We start from the raw sequence: 21,473 nt of genomic DNA, 5'->3' as shown, positions 1-21,473 counted from the left end.
TGTAGTACTTCAAGTCCAGCTCAGTCAGTTGAGAGACTGGAGCATTCACCAAGGACCCAGCTCAGTGCTTGGCCGCCCACCTACTCTAGTGTGTCCTCGTATAACCACATCTTGCCGTCTGTCTTGGCAACACGATCGACACAGTGCTGTGTTGGACTGACAGGTCATCCATTCCCCGCTGCTCTTCTCAAATCACCCAGGAAACCCGTGAAGGGAAATGTATTCCGCCGCCCTCGGAAATCACTCTTTAATTAGTCCGGAGAAATAATGAACTGCAGTAAAGTGACACTCGGCCCACCTGGTAGCCTTGGACCCGGGGTAGCCCTCCGCTACAAGGACAGAGCCTCCCCTGAAAGACGAGGAGACCAGGCAGCAGACCATTTTATTGGACTAGATTTATCACTCCAGAGAAGGACGAATATGTGTCATCTACCCCCCCCCCCCCCCCCCCCTGTTTTGTCCTCGGGCAAGTGTCAAGTGGGCTGGAGCTTGGTTTGGAGCTCGCTGTGTCTCCCCCGGGCTGTGCCTCCCCCGGGCTGTGCCTCCCCCGGGCAGCCCCGGGCCTCGTTCCGTAGGCCAACGTTCTGGAACGCTGCAGATGGAAGTTAATACCATGAATAGAGCAGACATGATTCCTTATTCTGCAAGTCAATAGAGGCATGTTTGTTCTATGCAATGTGGACCGTAACCTAGGCTCGGCCGCGTGGTGCTTCCCTTCAAGCAGTCCTGGAGTGTGTCTCGTTGTGCCGAGCCATGTGGCTCTGTTCACCTTTCACACGTGTGCCACATGTTGGTTTTTTTGCCATACCAACCCACCCCCTTCTCTCCTGTGAGCGTGATCGAGCTGTAGCAGTCAAACACCTTGGCGAGATGGAGAGAGAGAGAAGGGGGAGGGAGAGCTACTGTAGCAGCAAATCCATTCACATCCGAGCGCGCCACAAGCGGGGGAGCTCTGACAGTAACACTTGTCAACAACAGGGAAGTGGCCCGTCTGTCTCACTGTTACGGAACAGCTCTAGAACTAACTGCTCCTCATCCTCCAGTCCAGCCTGACCAGTTGTCTTCCTCCTGCAATGGGGAATCGCACCATGAAGAAGGTGGCGCTGCTACTGGTGAGCATGTGTGGAGTTGTTACTGCTGTGTGTGTGTGTGTGTGTGTGTGTGTTTCTCTAGGTTGGTTTTCTCGAGACGGCTGGTTGTGCTTGGCTTATACACAGCTAACATTGTCCTGAAATACTTTGACCTAACTGTCGATCTCGATTGTGTGTGGTGGGTACCGGCGCGCCAGCTGACACTGATGTCTTACGAGGCTAGGAGCAGCGGCCTCACAGGACCGCTAACGGCAGCAGTCTCTTCATCCTGGAAGGTTACACATTTCAATATCAGTGATGTAATGGTCTGTAACGGAGTGACCTGCTGTCTGAAGTATTTGTATATTGATGTGGAGATGTTGTGGTCGGCTATGTTTCTCTTCTCATGCAATTATCTCCACAAGTGTCAAGCGTTTTCAATTTGCTTTGTGTGTGTCGGACTGTCTGGTGTTGCTGCCTGTGCTGACTTTGCGACAAGACACAAGTTCAACTGCTGCCGGACCTCGAGGAAAGCTAACGTCCAGCTGGGGATTCAGATTGCTCTGCAATTGACCTTGATTCAGTTTCATCTCTTAATAGAGTACTTGTTATTTCTCGTTATGCGTTACAGTTGGAGACTTTCTTAGAACACGTAAACTCCAACATGTGTTTTTAGACAGTCCGTCTTTATGAAGAGGGAGGTTGGGAGAAATAGAACTGGAGAACAGCACATCTGCTCTGAATTCCACCATAGTGGCCAGCCCAGAAGCTCTGGTCAGGGCTAAGTTCAACCCACCACATGCTCCCTACTTCCATCCTCCTTAGTTATTGTTTTGAAAGAAAAGACATCTCTTCACGGGTGAAGGAGACTAAACGCAAAGACCCAGAATTCCCACGGACCCACGACTGGCCGTGAGCTATTGACTTCTGTCTCTGTCACATCACGACCCCAAAGTCATGTCCCCCCCCCCTGGTTCTCACCACGTTAGCGCCAAATGGCCTGCAAACACCAGCATTCAGTTAAATAAAGGTTAGATAAAAAGTTACTGTACAAGAAACTAGCCTGTGATAATGGACATAGTTTTGAGTAGATGTCAGACGATGCCCTGGTTATCTAGATTAGCTCTGCCCCCGCAGGCATTGTCTATGATTAGATATAGGACATCAGTTTATAGCAGTGGTTCTCAACTGGTTTTGCCTCGGAACCCAAATTGCACAAGGTTGTCTCTGTCGCGACCCAATGGTAGTATCGCAAAAAATAATCACAAATACAATCTGGAAACTATTTTGAATGCTATATTAGTAGTAAATGTAGCAGTTATATGACGAGGGAACAATGTTCCCTCCTCTTTCATTGTCAGTAATTAAATGAGGCCCATATTCTTGATGAAGAATGTTAATTAACTCACAGCGCTGCTAATAGTTCTATATTCAAAATATTATGATTGAAGAAAAATTGTTAAACAATTAAATAATTAAATGTAAGTTCATTATAATTTCTACAAACCTAATACCTGGTTCAAGTCGTTTCAGTTCAGACTGGAGTATTTCTTTTTTGCTCAGACACCCGCGAACACACTCAAAACCCTCCCACCAGTTGAGAATCGCTGGTTTTTAGTACCAAGAAAGAGTTAATCACGGATTAAACTTTGATTCTTAGTTCCAATATGTATTCCGGGGGAACGATCTGAGTCTAAAGCTAGTTGATAATACCAGTGTTTTTATAGCGGTGTGTAAGGTGTTAAGACGAGTGTCTTTCTCTGGCTCACTGTTTGTTGAGATGTCCTTGGCATGCGGATCCTGAAGTATGGCTTAGTGGGACGACGAGAATGCTCGTTCATTGTCGAGAATATGCCATCAGAATTGAAATCTCCAGAAGCCAAACAGCTAGAGAAAATACATATTTAATGTAGAAAATAAGCTGTTGGAGTTCTCTGACCGAGAGCTCTTATTTTAGAATTCATGACAACCAGTTGGGGATTTTAGACTGACAATATCTCTTAGTGCCTCTGGTGATCAAGCCCCCCCCGTCCCCCCAACAGAGTGTGTTTAGTCCTTTTGTGTTGCCTTTTGGAGTGTGTCTGAGATACATTTTCACAGCTGGAGACTCGGTCTGTTTGTAATAAGGAGGAACTGAACAGGGTCAAATATCCTATATTCAGGGGATAGGAGAAGTGCTTTTAAACAAGCCTATGTGCATGTTAGCAGTGTGTGGACTAAATAAGGCTGTGCTATGTCATATGCTATACTAATATAGCCAGTGTTTCCAATCGTGGTGTGGTGGTCAATGGTGTATGTGATTGAGCAGAGATGGCAAACTGTGAGAGGTTCAAGTGTTGCTCCCAACATCAGTCCTGACTGTAGAAACAGCCTTGATTGCAGTGCATCTTTAGGCTTTATGGGCTTTGCTATTGGAATACGAGTGTTTTGACTCACGGTGGGATGGACGTATGTGTGATACAGTAAACGCCGTGAGAGGTGTGGAAGTGCTGGAACCAACACGGGGCTGGTATGTAGAAACGGCCCTGTGTTAAAGTCTAAGTAGGCTGCTGCCTGTGTGGAGGAATGTGTCAGTAAGCAGTTCTGCCTGGCATTTCTTGAGAAGGGGACAGATGGGGGCTTGTGGCTCTCTGAACTACATGGCCTGGGTTAGGAGAGGTTCCTGAATTAGACCCTCTCTTCCTCCTCTTACTCTCCATCACTCTCAACCTGACTGCCTGCCAAGTTCCTCTGCTGCTTCACACACACACACACACACACACACACACACACACACACACACACACACACACACACACACACAGAGAGTCAGAGACAGAAAGCACTCTCCCAGTGGGGTCATGTTTCCCACAAGGTACAGTGAACTCTGGGATTTAACCTCCGCTCCATGACTACTCACATGCTGTGCATTAATGACCTCTACACCACTGACGACCTCTCAAATGACCTCTAACTAAACCTGTAGCTAACCTGCTTGTAGGGCTCTGATCAACTTCTATTTTATTCTCTACAACAGATGCCTTTCTGTTCCAAGCAATGAAAGAGGCATGCCATCAAACAGTATTACAACGTGATGATTCATGAATGCCGTAGTGGATGTGTCGGGGTTAGATATGGCTGCTGTCCGTTTGGCCGCTGTCGTGCAGTTTGTCTACTGTGTGTATAAATAAAGGACAAGGTTGGTTCATTGCAATAGGCTTAACATAAACTAGCATCGGTCAGACTGTGGTAGATGGCTTATGATATCATAAAACTATCCTCCTTGATATTTAGTTGTTTTCTAAACCTTTAGTCTCAACACCACATTCCAGACGATTTATGTTGAATATGCATATGCACTTCCCTCCTCTGGGATTCCCCATTAGCCCTGACAATAAATCCCCCATAAACCATCTGGGGTGGTGGATTAGACAGAACAGGAGATTAGGCTTCCATGGTGACTGAGCCGCCTTGTGACTGCCGGTGTGTGTGTACCATTTAACTGCCCTAATCTCTGTGTGTGTGGGGGGGGGGGGACACTTTTGAACATGTGAACAATTGGAACCCACTGTTGGTGATCTCAATGACACACCACTGTGTTCTGGCATAGAGAGGGAGGGGGCCAGCCTGGGTCTGTAGAGGGGGGCCAGGCTGCGTCGGCCTTGCTGCCTGGCTTGCAAATGTCTTAATTTCTATGTGGATGAGGTGTGTAGGCCTATGTACAGACATCACATAGACCGCTACTGTGTGTGTGTCTCGCCACACATGCCACCAGCATTGTTCAGCCCCATTTTGGACCTGGATCCTCTCCAGACAATGCCCCAGGGGCAGTCAAGGCCAAGGCCCTTCTGGGGGAGGGAGGCCTTTTTATATGCCTGTCTGACAGCCAGGGGTCAGCCCAGATGGCATCTGAACACTGAGTTAATGCAAGTAGGGTAAGTACTAGGTACAGCGCCCCTGTGATGAATAGAGGCAGCAGGTAACCTAGTGGTTAGCGTGTTGGGCCAGTAATTGAAAGGTTGCTTTATCGAATCACTAAGCTGACTAGGTTAAAATCTGTTGTTCTGCCCCTGAACAAGGCAGTTAACCCACTGTTCCCCGGTAGGCTGTCATTGTAAATAAGAATTTGTTCTTAACTGACTTGCCTAGTTAAATAATGGTTCAATTGAAAAGAAAAGAAAACGGGACATGTCCATGTTTCAAATCACTTTTTATTTGTCACATGCGTCGAATAAAACAATAGACCGTACCTTACGTGAAACGCTTACTTACAAGCCCTTAACCAACAATATCGGCGAAATAAACCCCCCAAACGTTTCACAATAAAATAACAATAATGAAGCTATATACAGGGGGTGTGAATGGAGTGATGTTCGGCCCTCCTTTTCCTGTAGTCCACAATCATCTCTTTCGTCTTGCTCATGTTGAGGGAGAGGTTGTTGTCCTGGCACCACACTGCCAGGTCTCTGACCTCCTCCCTATAGGCTGTTTTTTTCCTTTTGTCCTGGTGGGAAAGGGCAGTATTGAGATGGCGTCATCTGAGGTTCTGTTGGAGTGGGTCTAGGGTTTCTGGGATGATGGTGTTGATGTGAGCCATGTCCAGCCTTTCAAAGCTACGGGGTGGTAGTCATTTAGGCAGGTTACTTTTGCTTTCTTGGGTACAGGGACTATGGTGGTCTGCTTGAAACATGTATGTATTAAGGACTCGGTCTGGGAGAGGTTGAAAATGTCAGTGAAGACACTTGCCAGTTGCTTTGCGCATGCTCGGAGTACACGTCCTGTTAATCCGTCTGGCCCCGCGGCTTTGTGAATGTTGACCTGTTTAAAGGGTCTTGCTTACATTGGCTACGGAAAGCCGCTGTTCCTCTAGAACAGCTGGTGCCCTCATGCATGCTTCAGTGTTGCTTGCCTCGTAGCGATTATAAAAGTCATTAATCCTGCTGGCAGGCTCGCGTCACTGGGCTGCTCGCGGCTGAGTTTCCCTTTTGTAGTCTGCAATAGTTTGCAAGCCCTGCCACATTTGATGAGCGTCAGAGCCGGTGTAGTACGATTTGATCTTAATCCTCTATTGATGCTTTGCCTGTTTGATGGTTTGTCTGAGGGCATAGCGGGACTTCTTATAAGGGTCCGGATTAGTGTCCCACCCCTTGAAAGCGGCAGCTCTAGTCTTTAGATCGGTGCGGATGTTGCCTGTAATCCATGGCTTCTGGTTGAGATATGTACGTACGGTCACTGTGGACGACGTCATCGACGCACGTATTGATGAAGCCGGTGACTGATGTTGTGCACTCCTCAATGCCATTGGATGAATCCCGGAACATATTCCAGTCTGTGCTAGTAAAACAGACATTTAGTGTAGCATCCACATCATCTGACCACTTCCTTATTGAGCGAGTCATTTGTACTTCCTTTTTCTTGTTTTTGCTTGTAAGCAGGAATCGGGAGGATAGAATTATGGTCAGATTTTCCAAATGGAGAATGAGAGAGAGCATCTCTGTGTGTGGAGTAAAGGTGGTCTAGAGTTTAAAAATGTATTATTTTTTTTAACCTCTGGTTCCACATGTGGCATGCTGGTAGGAATGAGGCCTGCATTAAAGTCCCTGACCACTAGGAGCGCTTCTGAATCAGCATTTTCTTGTTTGCTTATGGCCTTATACAGCTCTTTGAGTGCGGTCCTAGTGCCAGCATCAGTTTATGGTGGTAAATAGACAGCTACAAAAAAAATATAGGTGAGATTTCTCTTAGTGTGGTCTACATCTTATCATGAGGTACTCGATCTCAGGCGAGCAATACCTTGAGACTACCTTAATTTTAGGCATCATGCACCAGCTGTTATTGACAAATAGACACAGATCTCCACCCCTCGTCTTACCGGACATAGCTGTTCTGCCCTGCCGATGCACGGAAAACCCAGCCAACTGTATATTATCTGTGTTGTCGTTCAGCCACGACTCGGTTGAAAAATAAGATTTTACATTTTTGAAAATCCTGTCGGTAGGATAGTCCCTATCCAGTTTATTCTCCAGTGATTGCACGGCAGCCGATAGAACGGATACTGGAGTCGGGTTACCCACTCGCCGACAAAATCTCACAAGGCACCCTAATCTCCACCCCCCCTATATTTCCTTATTTTCTTCATGCAAATTATGTGAATTTGGGCCTTGTCTGGGAGCAACGTTACATCCTTAAGTACTGATATGTGGTCCTGTGCCACTCAGTTCGTAAGAGCATGGTGCTGGAATCACATGCTAATACTAAATGTATGACCTCGCTGTACTGTGAATAGATCATAATCTTCATCAAATTCATTTGTGATTTTCACTCGAGACTCAATATAACGATTTACTTATACTTAGACTTGTTAAAGGTACATTGTACGAATTATCCTCTCGAACCCGAAGCCTGTTATTTACTTGCTAGACCTAATGATAGGCTTAATGGGAGACAAGTTTTCCACTAAGCTTTCTAGATACACTAACTTTATTTATCATCCCACAGTTAGAATCCTATTAAAATTGAAGCGGGTAAACCATTTCAGTAATTAACAGATTGCGTAAGAAGGAATGCCCATAGGATTCCATCAACCTACTAAGTCTAACAATGTTTGTTTACATGACGCTGTGTTCTTAATTACCGACTAATGAGCGTTGTTTTTTTTAAAGACAATTTTTCTTGTTCTAATTATATTTATCTCACTTGCTTGTTTATTGTTCAGGGGATTTTTGTTTAAAGCAGTTAACACTCTAACCCCTCAGTTTGTCAACAGAGAAGTTGATCCTTTCTTCCTCGTAAATAGCCATCCTGCTGCTTTAAAAAAAAAAAAAATTGGCTTGACAGTTAAAAGAAACCTCTTAAAAATTCAACTGAAGGAATTCCAGATGACTGTTTGGGGAATAAATTGAATTGGAGTTTGATCATCAAACAACTACCCAAGTGTCTCTTGATGTGGTGCTCTGCTCTGGTGAATCTTAACGCAAACTTGTCCTCTTTGAATTAAAGCACAACCCTGACATGATCAACACTGCCAGCTCGGGATGGTTAGTCTACTCTTAGTGTTGTTGCTAGATGGTTTTTTGAATGAAAACTAAAGTGTTTTTTCTGTCAGTCAGTCCATGGGGCAGAGCAGGGCAGATGTCCGTTGTAGCATGGTCTGTGCTGCAGGACCCAGATAAGGACTAGAGCAGGACCAAATGGGAGGCAGGAGTACATCTCTGTGACATGGCACCGCTACTGTGTGACTGGACCATTGAGTCATTGACCCTGGCTCAATGGGATTAAAGGCCTTTTGGATCAAGGCCAATAACACAAAACAGCAAAGCATGTTTTGACTGTAACAATTCAGTGTTACCTTACGGCACTTTTCTGGATCATGGTCAATAACACGGCCATGCCTACTCTGCTAATACAAACAAACAGGCCTTAGCGGTTGCGACTATTGCCCTTCGGCACAGAAATCTGGTCACACAGTACATTCAATAACACAGGCAGCCATGTCCACCCATGATACAACCCGAGACATGATACAACCCGAGACATGATACAACCCGAGACATGATACAACCCGAGAGACATGATACAACCCGAGAGACATGATACAACCCGAGACATGATACAACCCGAGACATGATACAACAGTTGAGTGTTGCCTTACGACGCGGCGGATATCTGGTTGTGCGCCCGTGGCCCCTGCTGTGTTAGTCTCTCTGTGTGTCTCCGGTGCGACAGAGGAGAGAGATTTCCCCTATAAATCAATCAACTCAACTCTGAGTGCAGCAGAGGAAGCAACGCTGTTGGCGTAACCCTGCTGCTCCACCACACTGTGACTGGCATCTGTTCTGCAGTGTGAGTAGCAATGCTACCTGCTATGCAAACACTTAAAGGCACAGTCTCTTTCTGTATCCTCATGGATTACTCTAGTTTTTTGTTGGTTCTGCGGCGGATGGAATAAGAAGGGCTCTCAAGTTCTGATAAGCAGCGCTCGCATTAGCAGAATAATTAAGAGTCCGGATGGATTCGAGTCGTTTGATCGTTTAAGTGGCTTAAAAGGCCCGATAATGAAAAGTTATTGCGAATTGAATTTGTTCTTTTCATAACATTGAGACGTTGAGTAAAAAAACTATCAATGTTTACTGTGTTGCTAGGCTACCGTTTGGACTTTGTGTAGAAACCTACTCTAACTTCCTCCATCCTCTTAACCATGACTCAAAATAAAGCCCAATTGATCATAGAAATCAAGTCTGGTGGCTTCAATCAATTGGAACATCCGACAGTGAATTGCTCCCCATCGCTGTTCTCTATAGTCGCCCCCTGGTTCTCTGGAGGGGGGCTGGGTCATATTCCTGTCTGCTCCCCAGGTGAGGGGAGGCCAGCCTGGGTTGAGACCAGCAGAGTTGTCCCTCCTCCCTCTGCCCCATCTGTTGGTTGTACTGTGCTGTCCCGAGCCCAGAGCAGGCACTTCACAGACATGGTGTTTGAATATTTGATACCGGCCTAATTAACTATGCCCTTTTACTGAAGACGATGCACTGCTATTCTCCTGAGCCGGGCCCCTGCCAGCTTCAAGGCTACGCAGCCAAGGTTGTTGTTTTGCTGTCAAGGAGCTGGTTGAAGCTCTTCCGTCTCCTGGTTGGAGCTCTTCCGTCTCCTGGTTGGAGCTCTGCGTCGCCTGGTTGGAGCTCTGCGTCGCCTGGTTGGAGCTCTGCGTCGCCTGGTTGGAGCTCTGCGTCGCCTGGTTGGAGCTCTGCGTCGCCTGGTTGGAGCTCTGCGTCGCCTGGTTGGAGCTCTGCGCGCGTCCTTCAAACAAAATAGCCTCCACACCCCTACTCTACTGATTCTACGGACAGTAATGTAGCCTACTCAAAAGCATCCACACACCCATCAGGGAATCGTCCCAGCTGTCTCTGGAATGCCAGCGTGTTGATCCAAGCCTGCTAGGAATAGAGGATCAGAGGAACAACCTGTTTGTTTTTGGTCTCCCATTTTCAGTGTTTAATAAACTCAATGGGTCTAATTCATTGAAGTTTCTACCTCAACCTCCGAACTTTAGAAAATGACATTTGTGCGTCTCATTAATGAGACGTCACTCTGAAGTGTTTTAAATGGAGGGGGCTGTTCAACTGATGTCCATAAGAACCTTGTTTGTAGCTTTAGTCTAAGTCTGAAAATAAGAGCATGAAAAATGTTTCAGACAGTTATTCTTTGGAGTTGAAAGTTTGTTCAATTAAATCCAGACAATATTATTTGGCTTACTAGTCGACGACTAGAGTGATGTAGCATTGACTTGGTGTGATAAACACTGGTTGTCGGTATTTAGAGTTCACCCATAACTTAGCCTTCTCTCTGGAGAGTTAATGAGCAGTCTATCCCTCATGGAAGCTGAATGCTCACACCATTTTAACTCTTGTTATTCTGTATGCAATGGAGCTCTGTGTTCAAATGCTTGTTTATGGACGTATTTTTGGCAGTAAATGATGTTTTTGGGGAGAACTGGAACCTTGTTAGGCTAAATACTAATGTTTTTCCTGTTTGTTTGATCTAACAAAGCAGGTCAGCTCTAGCCAGGCCTGAGGAGAATGTCAATGCTGATTGCCTCGTCCATCACTCCTACGCTATGGATAGCAACAAGATGGCACCTGGGTCCTCCTGTGTGTGATTTGCCTCCGGCTGCAGCCTGGATATCCAGCTAAAAGTGCTAGCCCTAGATAGATGGCATCGTTTTGTCGGAGTTGCAACAACTCATTGCGTCGAGTCATTCTCAATCGACCATCCCTCCATCTCTTTCTCCCTTTTTATCTCTCCTAGTTCTCCCCAACAGGTTGCCAGGTAACAGGGCCAACACAGCCTCCACAGGGGTGTTCAGGTACTCTCAGAACATTACATTGCTTAAAGAGCAATTAATTAGCCACTTTTCAACCTCCGGTTCGCACCAAACCAGTGTCTACATAATGTGAAGACCGAGCCTTTCTATGACGGGTGGTTAAAAACGAAAACAGGTCCTAAAACAATGCTTCTCTTTCACAGGGTAGGATTAAAAGTACAAGACAGTTGATCTTAAAAGATAGTTTCTAGCCCATGGGAGGGTATGAAAATCACTGTTTTTAAACTTTTGATGTCATCGGGTACCTCAGGAGTAAATGTCAGTTGGCTTTTCATAGCCGAGCATTCAGACTCGGAGAGAGTCCGAGAGGGAGTTGAAAACAGCAGGTCCGGGACAAGGTAGCAAGTTCGGTGAACAGGTCAGGGTTCCATGGCCTCAGCGTTGTGTTGGTAGTGTAGCAGTAGTGACATTGACTAGTTCCACAGTATGCTCTTATCGATCTGTGCTTTGCTACAGTGCTTTTGTAAAACTAGGGGACTTATGAAGTCTGAACAAAACGGGGCCCTTTTCTCTCTCTCTCTATCCCCCTCTCCCTCCCTTTCCTGTCATGTGTCTCTTTGGGCCACCTCATTACAGGAGACTCGGTGGGCTCCATGTTATGCTCTGTGGAGACCGGTTAGAGTTGGTCTGCCATCTCCAGGACAGGGCTGCACTCTGCCGCAGCTCAGCCATTGCTTTCCTCCTTGACCTTGGGGGAGACATTAGTGTGTCACCCTGTCCTGCCGTCGTCGATGCCGGTCCTGCCACCACACTGACTGTTCCTGTGGCCTGGGCCAATAAAGCAATCTGCCTGTCTGTACTTGCGAGTTTTGGACACTTCAGCCCACGCGCTTACTCAGTCTGCCTGCTTGCAAACAGACGTCTGCGAGCGTGTGAGCTGAAGTCCATTTTAGCATCCAATCATATTGGCAAATGTCAAGGGATATGCATACGGCGGTACAGGAAATGAATAAGTGTACCCCTGAACAGCTCTGTAAACTCAGGTCTGCCTGACTTCTGCAACGGAGGTGGCTCCGCTATGTCCTCCCTCTATCCCACCTGTTATGTGGAATTAACTCTGAGTAGCCAGCCTGTCGTGGTGTAGGTGGTGTTTTCCCACACGCCGGCTGCCCGTCAGAGACGAGACCCGGCAGAGCTGAGCCGCAAAAGGTCACGTGCACCCGTCCGCCCACGCCAAGGCAAATGCAGCTGAACTCCCGTCCAACTCTCCTGCTGCTGGCACCGCTGTGCCTCAGCCCTCGCCGACGCAATCTCCCGCTAGCTCTCATGGAAACCTGGCCGGCCTGGACACATGGAGATGGCGGACAATCTCCTGCCGCCTCACGTTAATTGAACCCATCATCAGAGGGCATTGTGAGCTAGCTACAACGTGCAATAATAACGGAGGTTGAATTTTTGCACGTCACTGACTAGACTTGAATCATTGGACCTAGCTTGTGTGTTGCACACCACTGTATCTGGACCCCTACTGTGGTGTGGGAGGGATGATTGGCTATGGCACCAGGTCTCTATGACAACGGCCCTGGCTGCTGATGGCTGTGTGGTCTGTAGGTGACAGGCAGCCTGCTCCATGTCTCCCTCCCTCCCACACTGGTTGGATGTTTTAATAAAAATCCTGACCCTGGTAACTGTTGCTATGCAACTCTCATGATTCCACCCTAGTGCCAGTCCATTTCATCCAAACCCTGCAAGACTCCCCTTTAGAGGGCGTCTCAGGGAAAGAGTGACTGAGGATCAAGCTTCCTGAGAAGAAATCTCCCTAAGATGGTATTACACGGTCACGAAGCATTTCACTGCACCTGATTTAACATCTGTTTTAACATCTGCTAATCTGTGTACGCCATAAATAAACTTGGATTTCAATGTAGCCTGAATAAAACACAGCATAGAAAACTGCTCAGAATCCTGATGCAGTTCCAACAATGTCCACCAGAGGGAGGCAGTGCTCTATAGGCTCAGACTGTCTGCTGCAGCTGTGCCGCCAGAGCAGCATCCCAGGCTTCACACACAAATCGTCTGTTTCTCATCTGCTACCCGCTGTCACTGGACAGCCTCATTCAGCCGTGTGTGTGTGTGTGGGCCCACCCTGTCAGCTCCTCTGGGGTAGCGTCAGAGCCTCAGACACAGAGCCACTCTGGTGCACAATGCAGGGGGATGGAGGTACTGGGAGAGGTCGGCTGTGTGGATACGATGAGGGTCAACGGCTGGGGACTTGATGAGAGCCTGGATGAATTCTACTGTCTGGTGCAGGCCTACAGTAGATTTGTTAATTTCACTGACAACCTCTTCATTAAAGAGGAAGCATGAACTCAATCCCAGCTTTTAAACAACCTCTTCTCAAACACTGTGGTGAATGCAAAGGTACTCATTAAATTGGCGGAAAACACACACACACCTCCTACTCTGGGCCATACCGTAGTTGTGGCAGCTCGTAGGCAGACTCCAGACACAACATGTCGAGAGGTAGAGTGGAGCCAAACAGTTGGGACCACTGAGTAACACGGATAAACGTTTGGCTCAATGACCACACTGCCCCCGCTCACACGTCCCCTCGTCCCTACCTCCCTCATCCATTTCCATCTCTACGCAAATTGACTGTGGCATTTCCCCTGCCGCCTGCCTCACCCCTGTAGCAGCAGAGCCTCGGTTGCTCGCCACCCGGCTTGACTGACAAGCCACAGCTTTATGACATTCGCCACCCGGGATTAGGTTGGAATGTCTCTGTTGACAACTGTCTGGCCCCAGGCCTCTTTGCGTCAGGATGGAGCATTGGGGCAATTATTAGGCCCCAGTGGCAAAGCCACAGTGCCCTTATTTTAGGGGGCGCCCGCCTCGTTGAGCACCGCGTTTTTAGAACACACATCCTAACTTTCCATTGTACATTATGGCCATTCAGGATTATGAGATAGATAGATAGGCATGCATATGCATTTATATATATATATCTGTGCGCCCTGGCCAAGCCAATTTGTCATTTTGTTTGGCCCTGGAGAAATGTGTTTTAAGGACTATTTCTCACACAAGCCGCCCTAGACATTAAAGATTAATGGCTGCTTGCAATTTTTATGATTTTCAGCTAGTTATTCTTCTCTCAAATGAGCTTTCTGTTGCGCTTTTAGTGTGTGTGTGTGTGTGTGTGTGTGTGTGTGTGTGTGTGTGTGTGTGTGTGTGTGTGTATATACTGAGTGTGGGAGAGAAGGTCTGGATTCCTATTGGAAAGACTGGAGGCAGGTTTAAACCACTTGACAGAGTTGACACGTTGCTGCTCCCAGGCCAGTAGTGCAACAGGAAGCTCTGCCACTCGTCTTCATTCTGCTAAATAGCTGTTGGCTTTTTGACTTTCCTCCATGGACGTTTTCAGATTTTGAAGCAATACAATGTCTAGCAATTAGGATATGGAAATGGGCCTGTGCCTCTGCAGAGCTGAACACAGCCCTATGTCCCAACAGTGTCTATTTAAACTCCAGCTGTTTTTCTTAGGAACTAATCAAACACCAACCAGAAGGGTTTTTCTTAATCCTCTGTGGATGTTATTTTCTCTCGGCCAAACTCTTTTTTCCAAATACTGTGTAGAAGGTTCTTAGTTGAATGCACTCAGTTGTACCAAATTACTTCCTCTTCACTCCGGCGTCCGATCCATGTGAAAGTCATTTTAACGTTTGCCTGTATCGTCAATGCTATTGTTTTATAGGGTTATAGCTTCTGCGACCGTAATCGCTGGCTGTCGGCTGGTGTTTATGCCCAGCGGAGGATGCTAATGTAAACAGGAAGGAACCTCAACCCACACTTGTACACAGTGGCAGGCCGTCGCTGTTCAAGGGGCTGGACGACTCATTCAAAATCAAGTCCAATTTTCTTGGTCACATACACATGGTAAGCAGATGTTATTGCGAGTGTAGCGAAATGCTTGTGTGTGATTACTCATTCATCAACTTTGTGTTCTAGCATGTGTTGTGTAGAGTGGATCGGCTAATCACTCACTGTTGCAAGGGAGGTGTGACTGCAAGTGTGTTATAATGTAAACAGCGAGGAAACGGTCTGTGTGTGGTCCGGTTTGAGCTAAGCCTTCCCAGCGATCCATCATGCCCAGTCCCCATACAAGCCCAGGCCAGAAAAGCCCTTGTTATGCTTTGTCTGATTTGGCTGTCAGAGCCTTCCAGATGTGTGAAATAAGGGAATGTGTTGCTACGGTTACATGTAAACAGGTTCCCGTTTCTGAATAGTCTGATGTACCGTATTTGTTTCATATTTTAATTTGATTTGCAAGCATGCTTAGTCTTATGTCTTCTAAAACACAAGTTGCCCTGATGCTTTAAGCACTTGAAATGAAGCTGGTGTCTTTAATGGTGAGACAGCCATGTCCATTTGGTATATTACAACATGAAAAAAGGTACTGCAAACAGCACCCTTTTTCCCCCCTCCCTGTAAATCCTTTCATGTGCTATAGAAGGACAATATGTACTGCAGTTGACCGTGCTGCGGTGGGGGCGGACAGTACCACTGTTTCCCCCTGCTGCGGATTCCATCTTTAAGTCATAGGCTAACATACACCAATACATTGACTCAGTTTTTAGACACATTTCGACTTGTTCTTGAAGTTTCGGTAATATAGGTCCCAGTCTTAGCAGCATTGGCTGTCATGGTCAGAAACATGTGTACGTGTGCTGAGTAACTCGAGGTACCAAAAAGGCTGGACCTTTTGACACCTCAGCGTTTCTCCTCACAGTATGCAACCTTAGGGACCCTGAAGGTATAGACGAGTGAAGTGTGTTCTGGAATAGCTCTGCTGACAGGGTGTGTGTGTGAGAGATCACTAGGTGGTGTGTGTGTGTGTGCGCTCGTTGCTTTTGACCAAAATGCTTGAGCAAGTACATTGCTTTGTTTACTGAGGATGAGTTACCACCACGCAGGTAAACCTATTCTCATTGAGAAGATCAGACCGTAACTCCCATCGGCGTTAGCATATTCTCATTAAGAAGATCAGACCGTAGGTTAAGATCCTATAGGCTAATATAGCCCATCGGAGTTAGCATATTCTCATTAAGAAGATCAGACCGTAGGTTAAGATCCTATAGGCTAATATAGCCCATCGGAGTTAGCATATTCTCATTAAGAAGATCAGACCGTAGGTTAAGATCCTATAGGCTAATATAGCCCATCGGAGTTAGCATATTCTCATTAAGAAGATCAGACCGTAGGTTAAGATCCTATAGGCTAATATAGCCCACCGGAGTTAGCATATTCTCATTAAGAAGATCAGACCGTAGGTTAAGATCCTATAGGCTAATATAGCACACCGGAGTTAGCATATTCTCATTAAGAAGATCAGACCGTAGGTTAAGATCCTATAGGCTAATATAGCCCATCGGAGTTAGCATATTCTCATTAAGAAGATCAGACCGTAGGTTAAGATCCTATAGGCTAATATAGCCCACCGGAGTTAGCATATTCTCATTAAGAAGATCAGACCGTAGGTTAAGATCCTATAGGCTAATATAGCCCATCGGAGTTAGCATATTCTCATTAAGAAGATCAGACCGTAGGTTAAGATCCTATAGGCTAATATAGCCCATCGGAGTTAGCATATTCTCATTAAGAAGATCAGACCGTAGGTTAAGATCCTATAGGCTAATATAGCCCACCGGAGTTAGCATATTCTCATTAAGAAGATCAGACCGTAGGTTAAGATCCTATAGGCTAATATAGCACACCGGAGTTAGCATATTCTCATTAAGAAGATCAGACCGTAGGTTAAGATCCTATAGGCTAATATAGCCCATCGGAGTTAGCATATTCTCATTAAGAAGATCAGACCGTAGGTTAAGATCCTATAGGCTAATATAGCCCACCGGAGTTAGCATATTCTCATTAAGAAGATCAGACCGTAGGTTAAGATCCTATAGGCTAATATAGCCCATCGGAGTTAGCATATTCTCATTAAGAAGATCAGACCGTAGGTTAAGATCCTATAGGCTAATATAGCCCATCGGAGTTAGCATATTGGCGTCCACTTGAACTGTAACCACAACCATGAACCTTTTTTCTAGTACCTCTCAGTTGATCTCCCATCCCCCCGTTCTACCTTAAATCCTGACCTCTAAATCTCCTCAAGTCTTGGAAGTTAACATCCGTCTGGAGGCTGTTTTAAACTGCATGGCATTCAGGATAAAAGATTCCCTCAAACCGAAGGCTTTGGGCTTGAATTCCCCAGGACCTAAGGTTAAATCCCTCATGGCTGACATTCCTACCGTTTACCTTGGGCCTATCATGTTAACAGACATAAGCCTCTGCAGTGGGTCCATGGCACATAGTTTGGAAGTTGGAGATTAGCCAAAAAGCTCATGTAGCCGGAATATAGACATGGGAGATACATTTGCTGTAGCCTATTCAGGATGTGTTCGGAAACGAGCAGTTTTGCTGGTGTCTCTGGTCACCATCACCCATGTGTCTGCACTCTTGACTGTTTACACTAAACCTCAGTGGGAAAGGTACTAATGCTGCTAGCTTCGCATTCAGACTCACACACTTATACAGCGGGGAGTTCTTTTGTATTTATGAATTATTCAGTTGCCTGCCAACATCCAGAAGCAACACACAATGAAGAGGCCTCTCAGTTCAAGAGGACTAGGGCTTTGTTTTTCATTACATCTTTATTGATCAGGGAAGGGCAGCGTAGGGGGGAGTCAGCATTCTTTGTTGTCAGTCAGTTCTGCCGAGTTGTGAAGACATCCCCACTGATCCAGACCCATTTCTTCTTCTGTAGTTGAATTTTCCCACAGCAATTATTTATTTCTCCAGCCTTCTTTTCTCCAGTCTTTTGATTAGAATTTGAGGAAGGTCCACGTGCTGAGATGTGTGACCTATGTGGGTATGGTAATGGCGTCTATTCCCAATAGGTTGACACACTATATTGAGAAATGTCCTAGCCGGCATGCAGCAGCACATTCTGTGGACAACATCGTCCCAGAAGAAGTGGAGGCAATTAAAAAAGTTGGAGAACTTCTCCTGCTCTTCTAAGGGAGATTTCGACCTTCAAATTAAATCCCAAGTTCTTGAAAAGTATGGAAACGGCGGCACTCCAATAAGTTAATTTAGAGTTTCGGCAGTTATGCCGTCATCAGAGTGTCTACTGTAGGCCTAAAGCCTATCCATCCTGACTCCAGCAGGTCACATAAAGCCTCAATGAAGTGGCCATGTCACACATTCCGACATCTGTCTGCTGTGTTGAACGGCAGCCCTAAATATCCTAGTCAAGGTTACTATGATGCCATAACTCCCTGGCCGGCACCACGGAAGAGTTTGAGTTTCTGTTAACACTTACTTTAGATTTCATAAACATGGGCCTAAGTAATTCTGAGTGTGAGGAACAATCTCTTGACCTGCTGTTTGATGTACATACCACTTAGCCTAAATATGCTATGGCTAACAGTATTGATCTGCTTGTCATTAGTTGGCATAAACTGTCACTGTTTATGACAGGTGTCATGTCCCACCGCGATACTGTAACATTATGCCCCCCCCCCCTCCATGTCCCACTGCGCTACTGTTAAATTATGCCCCCCATGTCCCACTGCGATACTGTAACATATTGCCTCCCCCCCATGTCCCACTGCGATGCTGTAACGTTATGCCCCCCCCATGTCCCACTGCGATGCTGTAACGTTATGCCCCCCATGTCCCACTGTGATACTGTAACATTATGCCCCCCCATGTCCCACTGTGATACTGTAACATTATGCCCCCCCATGTCCCACTGCGATACTGTAACATTATGCTCCCCCCATGTCCCACTGCGATACTGTAACATTATGCTCCCCCCCATGTCCCACTGCGATACTGTAACATTATGCTCCCCCCATGTCCCACTGTGATACTGTAACATTATGCTCTCCCCCATGTCCCACTGCGATACTGTAACATTATGTCCCACTGTGATACTGTAACATTATGCCCCCCCCCATGTCCCACTGCGATGCATTATGCCCCCCCCCCCCATGTCCCACTGCGATACTGTAACATTATGCCACCCCCCTCCATGTCCCACTGCGCTACTGTTAAATTATGCCCCCCATGTCTCACTGCGATACTGTAACATATTGCCTCCCCCCATGTCCCACTGCGATGCTGTAACGTTATGCCCCCCCATGTCCCACTGCGATACTGTAAAATATTGCCTCCCCCCATGTCCCACTGCGATGCTGTAACGTTATGCCCCCCATGTCCCACTGTGATACTGTAACATTATGCCCCCCCAATGTCCCACTGTGATACTGTAACATTATGCCCCCCCCATGTCCCACTGCGATACTGTAACATTATGCTCCCCATGTCCCACTGCGATACTGTAACATTATGCCCCCCCATGTCCCACTGCGATACTGTAACATTATGCTCCCCCCCATGTCCCACTGCGATACTGTAACATTATGCTCCCCCCCCATGTCCCACTGTGATACTGTAACATTATGCTCTCCCCCATGTCCCACTGCGATACTGTAACATTATGTCCCACTGTGATACTGTAACATTATGCCCCCCCCATGTCCCACTGCGATGCATTATGCCCCCCCATGTCCCACTGCGATACTGTAACATTATGCCACCCCCCTCCATGTCCCACTGCGCTACTGTTAAATTATGCCCCCCATGTCCCACTGCGATACTGTAACATATTGCCTCCCCCCATGTCCCACTGCGATGCTGTAACGTTATGCCCCCCCATGTCCCACTGCGATACTGTAACATATTGCCTCCCCCCATGTCCCACTGCGATGCTGTAACGTTATGCCCCCCATGTCCCACTGTGATACTGTAACATTATGCCCCCCCAATGTCCCACTGCGATACTGTAACATTATGTCCCACTGTGATACTGTAACACTATGCTCCCCCCATGTCCCACTGCAATACTGTAACATTATGCTCCCCCCATGTCCCACTGTGATACTTTAACATTATGGAATCAGACGTACCACATGGGCAATTACCTGACACGGACCAGCTGATCTGGACATTTCTGACAAATTGTAAATAGCTCTCTAAGGTATGTAATGACTGACATGACAAGAAGAACTGCTGATGCACTACCCAATTTAGAAATGTCACCTTGTGCATTCTACTATCGCAGGTTTCAAGAGTATGTTGAAAGTCCGACTGAGTTCCCCAAAAAAAGAAAAGGGCCCCACCGTTTGGGAACCACTGTGTTAAGAGACCATGCCAAAGCAGCTGATTACAGTGGTAAGTCAGGGAGGAGCAGACAGGACAGGAGGGGGCTGGTCTGGGGGATTGCACGTCACCCCATTGAGCTTCCTCATAACTGCAGTTTTGGACGACCGGTGGAACTCATTCCTCCCCAGGGGGTCAGGGAGACGGATTCCAGTGACTCGTCGTTCCGAGGGGGCGTGGCCTATCCTGAGGCATGGCAGACAGCTGCTCTGCCTGGCAGGGACCGCAGCGGTGACATCACGCCCTGGGATAATTTAAAGGGGGCCGATGAGCTGGGGAGCGAGCTCAGAGTGGACAGACCAGCATCAACAGAGCACCGTGAGGGTTGCATTAGTGTTTTCAAGAGCTCCAGAGAGAAGAGTCGAATTCCCCCCGGCCACTACGTACAACAACCTGCTCCCTGAGCCGACCCACCCCTGATTACCCCTCTGGGATATGACCTACTAGCCCCTGTTCTTGCAATGCTGAGGCATTGCCCCATACCCCTTTTCGCATCTTCCGGATCCCGAAAGAAGATGCCCAAGGCCTCTGGGAAAGAGAAGGCCCCCCTGGCAACACCGGAGAGCCAGGCCCTGGACATAGTGGCAGACCCAAAGGTGATGGTCAAGGTGGCTAAGGAGCCACCACTGCCCCCGCAGAAAGTGCTCCGGCTCTTCAGCATCAACATCATCACTCAGGGGCTGCCCTTCTGTCGGAGACGGGTGAGTGCTGCCGGGCTTGGGCCCAAGGTGTGTTAAGGGGGGTTGGGGTAGGCCAGATGCTTACAGACATGAGCAAGGAATCTCGCCTGTCACCCACATAAAATGTCAAGAGGTCATTCCGCACCCTGCAGGCTCATCTGTGAGACGGGACTGACGAAAGCACAACTGTCTGCGGACTAGTGCAACTGTGATTCTGTTTTAGCGTCAAGGTCTCTTCCCCGTTTCCTCTCTTCTGTTGAATTGCACGTTGTCAGTTTCTCAGTGTTGTTGTTGTTTGTAGTTAATCAAGGTGACAGTTTGTCTCCATCTGACAGAGGTTGTTTGTTTTCCTCTTTTTGTTTCTGCTCTGGTGACTATTTTCTTTTGTTTTTGAAATGTTCAACAAGAGTCTTGTTTCTTCCCAGGGTTGTATTTTGTCAAAGTGAAACGCAGTGGAGGTCTCAAAAATAGTTCTGACCTCTGACCCACAAGCCTTCTCAACGTGGATATAAACACTGTATAAACGCTGTACCTACTACATCTCTTCCCACTTCAGTCAACAAACAGTCATTTGTTACCTGTACTGTTGTGTCTCGTCTTGTTTCATTAGAACAAGATGGAAAGATAAAAGCGATGGTCAGT

General features: G+C 47.0%; 1 protein-coding gene across 8 annotated transcripts in view; it reads left to right on the top strand.

Annotated features, from left to right (window-relative positions):
• The window catches only part of fbxw7 (F-box and WD repeat domain containing 7), a 203,649-nt gene that overhangs the window by 87,639 nt on the left and 94,537 nt on the right, over positions 1-21,473 (top strand). For 2 of the 8 annotated variants that reach the window (XM_090210451.1, XM_090210449.1), the window contains exon 1: positions 497-1,112. The exons of 4 other annotated variants lie outside the window; for them this stretch is intronic. In XM_090210451.1, coding sequence (XP_090066577.1) covers positions 1,074-1,112 — 39 coding nt within the window. In that variant the 5' untranslated portion in view covers positions 497-1,073. Of the gene's footprint in view, positions 1-496; positions 1,113-20,423; positions 20,853-21,473 lie in introns of those variants that run through there. 2 more of the 8 variants (XM_090210447.1, XM_090210446.1) reach the window with 2 other exon arrangements.

The sequence above is a fragment of the Oncorhynchus mykiss genome, chromosome 19 (assembly GCF_057628025.1).
Source record: "Oncorhynchus mykiss isolate SJ-2025 chromosome 19, ASM5762802v1, whole genome shotgun sequence".
NCBI lineage: Eukaryota > Metazoa > Chordata > Actinopteri > Salmoniformes > Salmonidae > Oncorhynchus > Oncorhynchus mykiss.
Note: the sequence above shows the minus strand (reverse complement) of the source record. Positions and strands in the feature narration are given on the sequence as shown.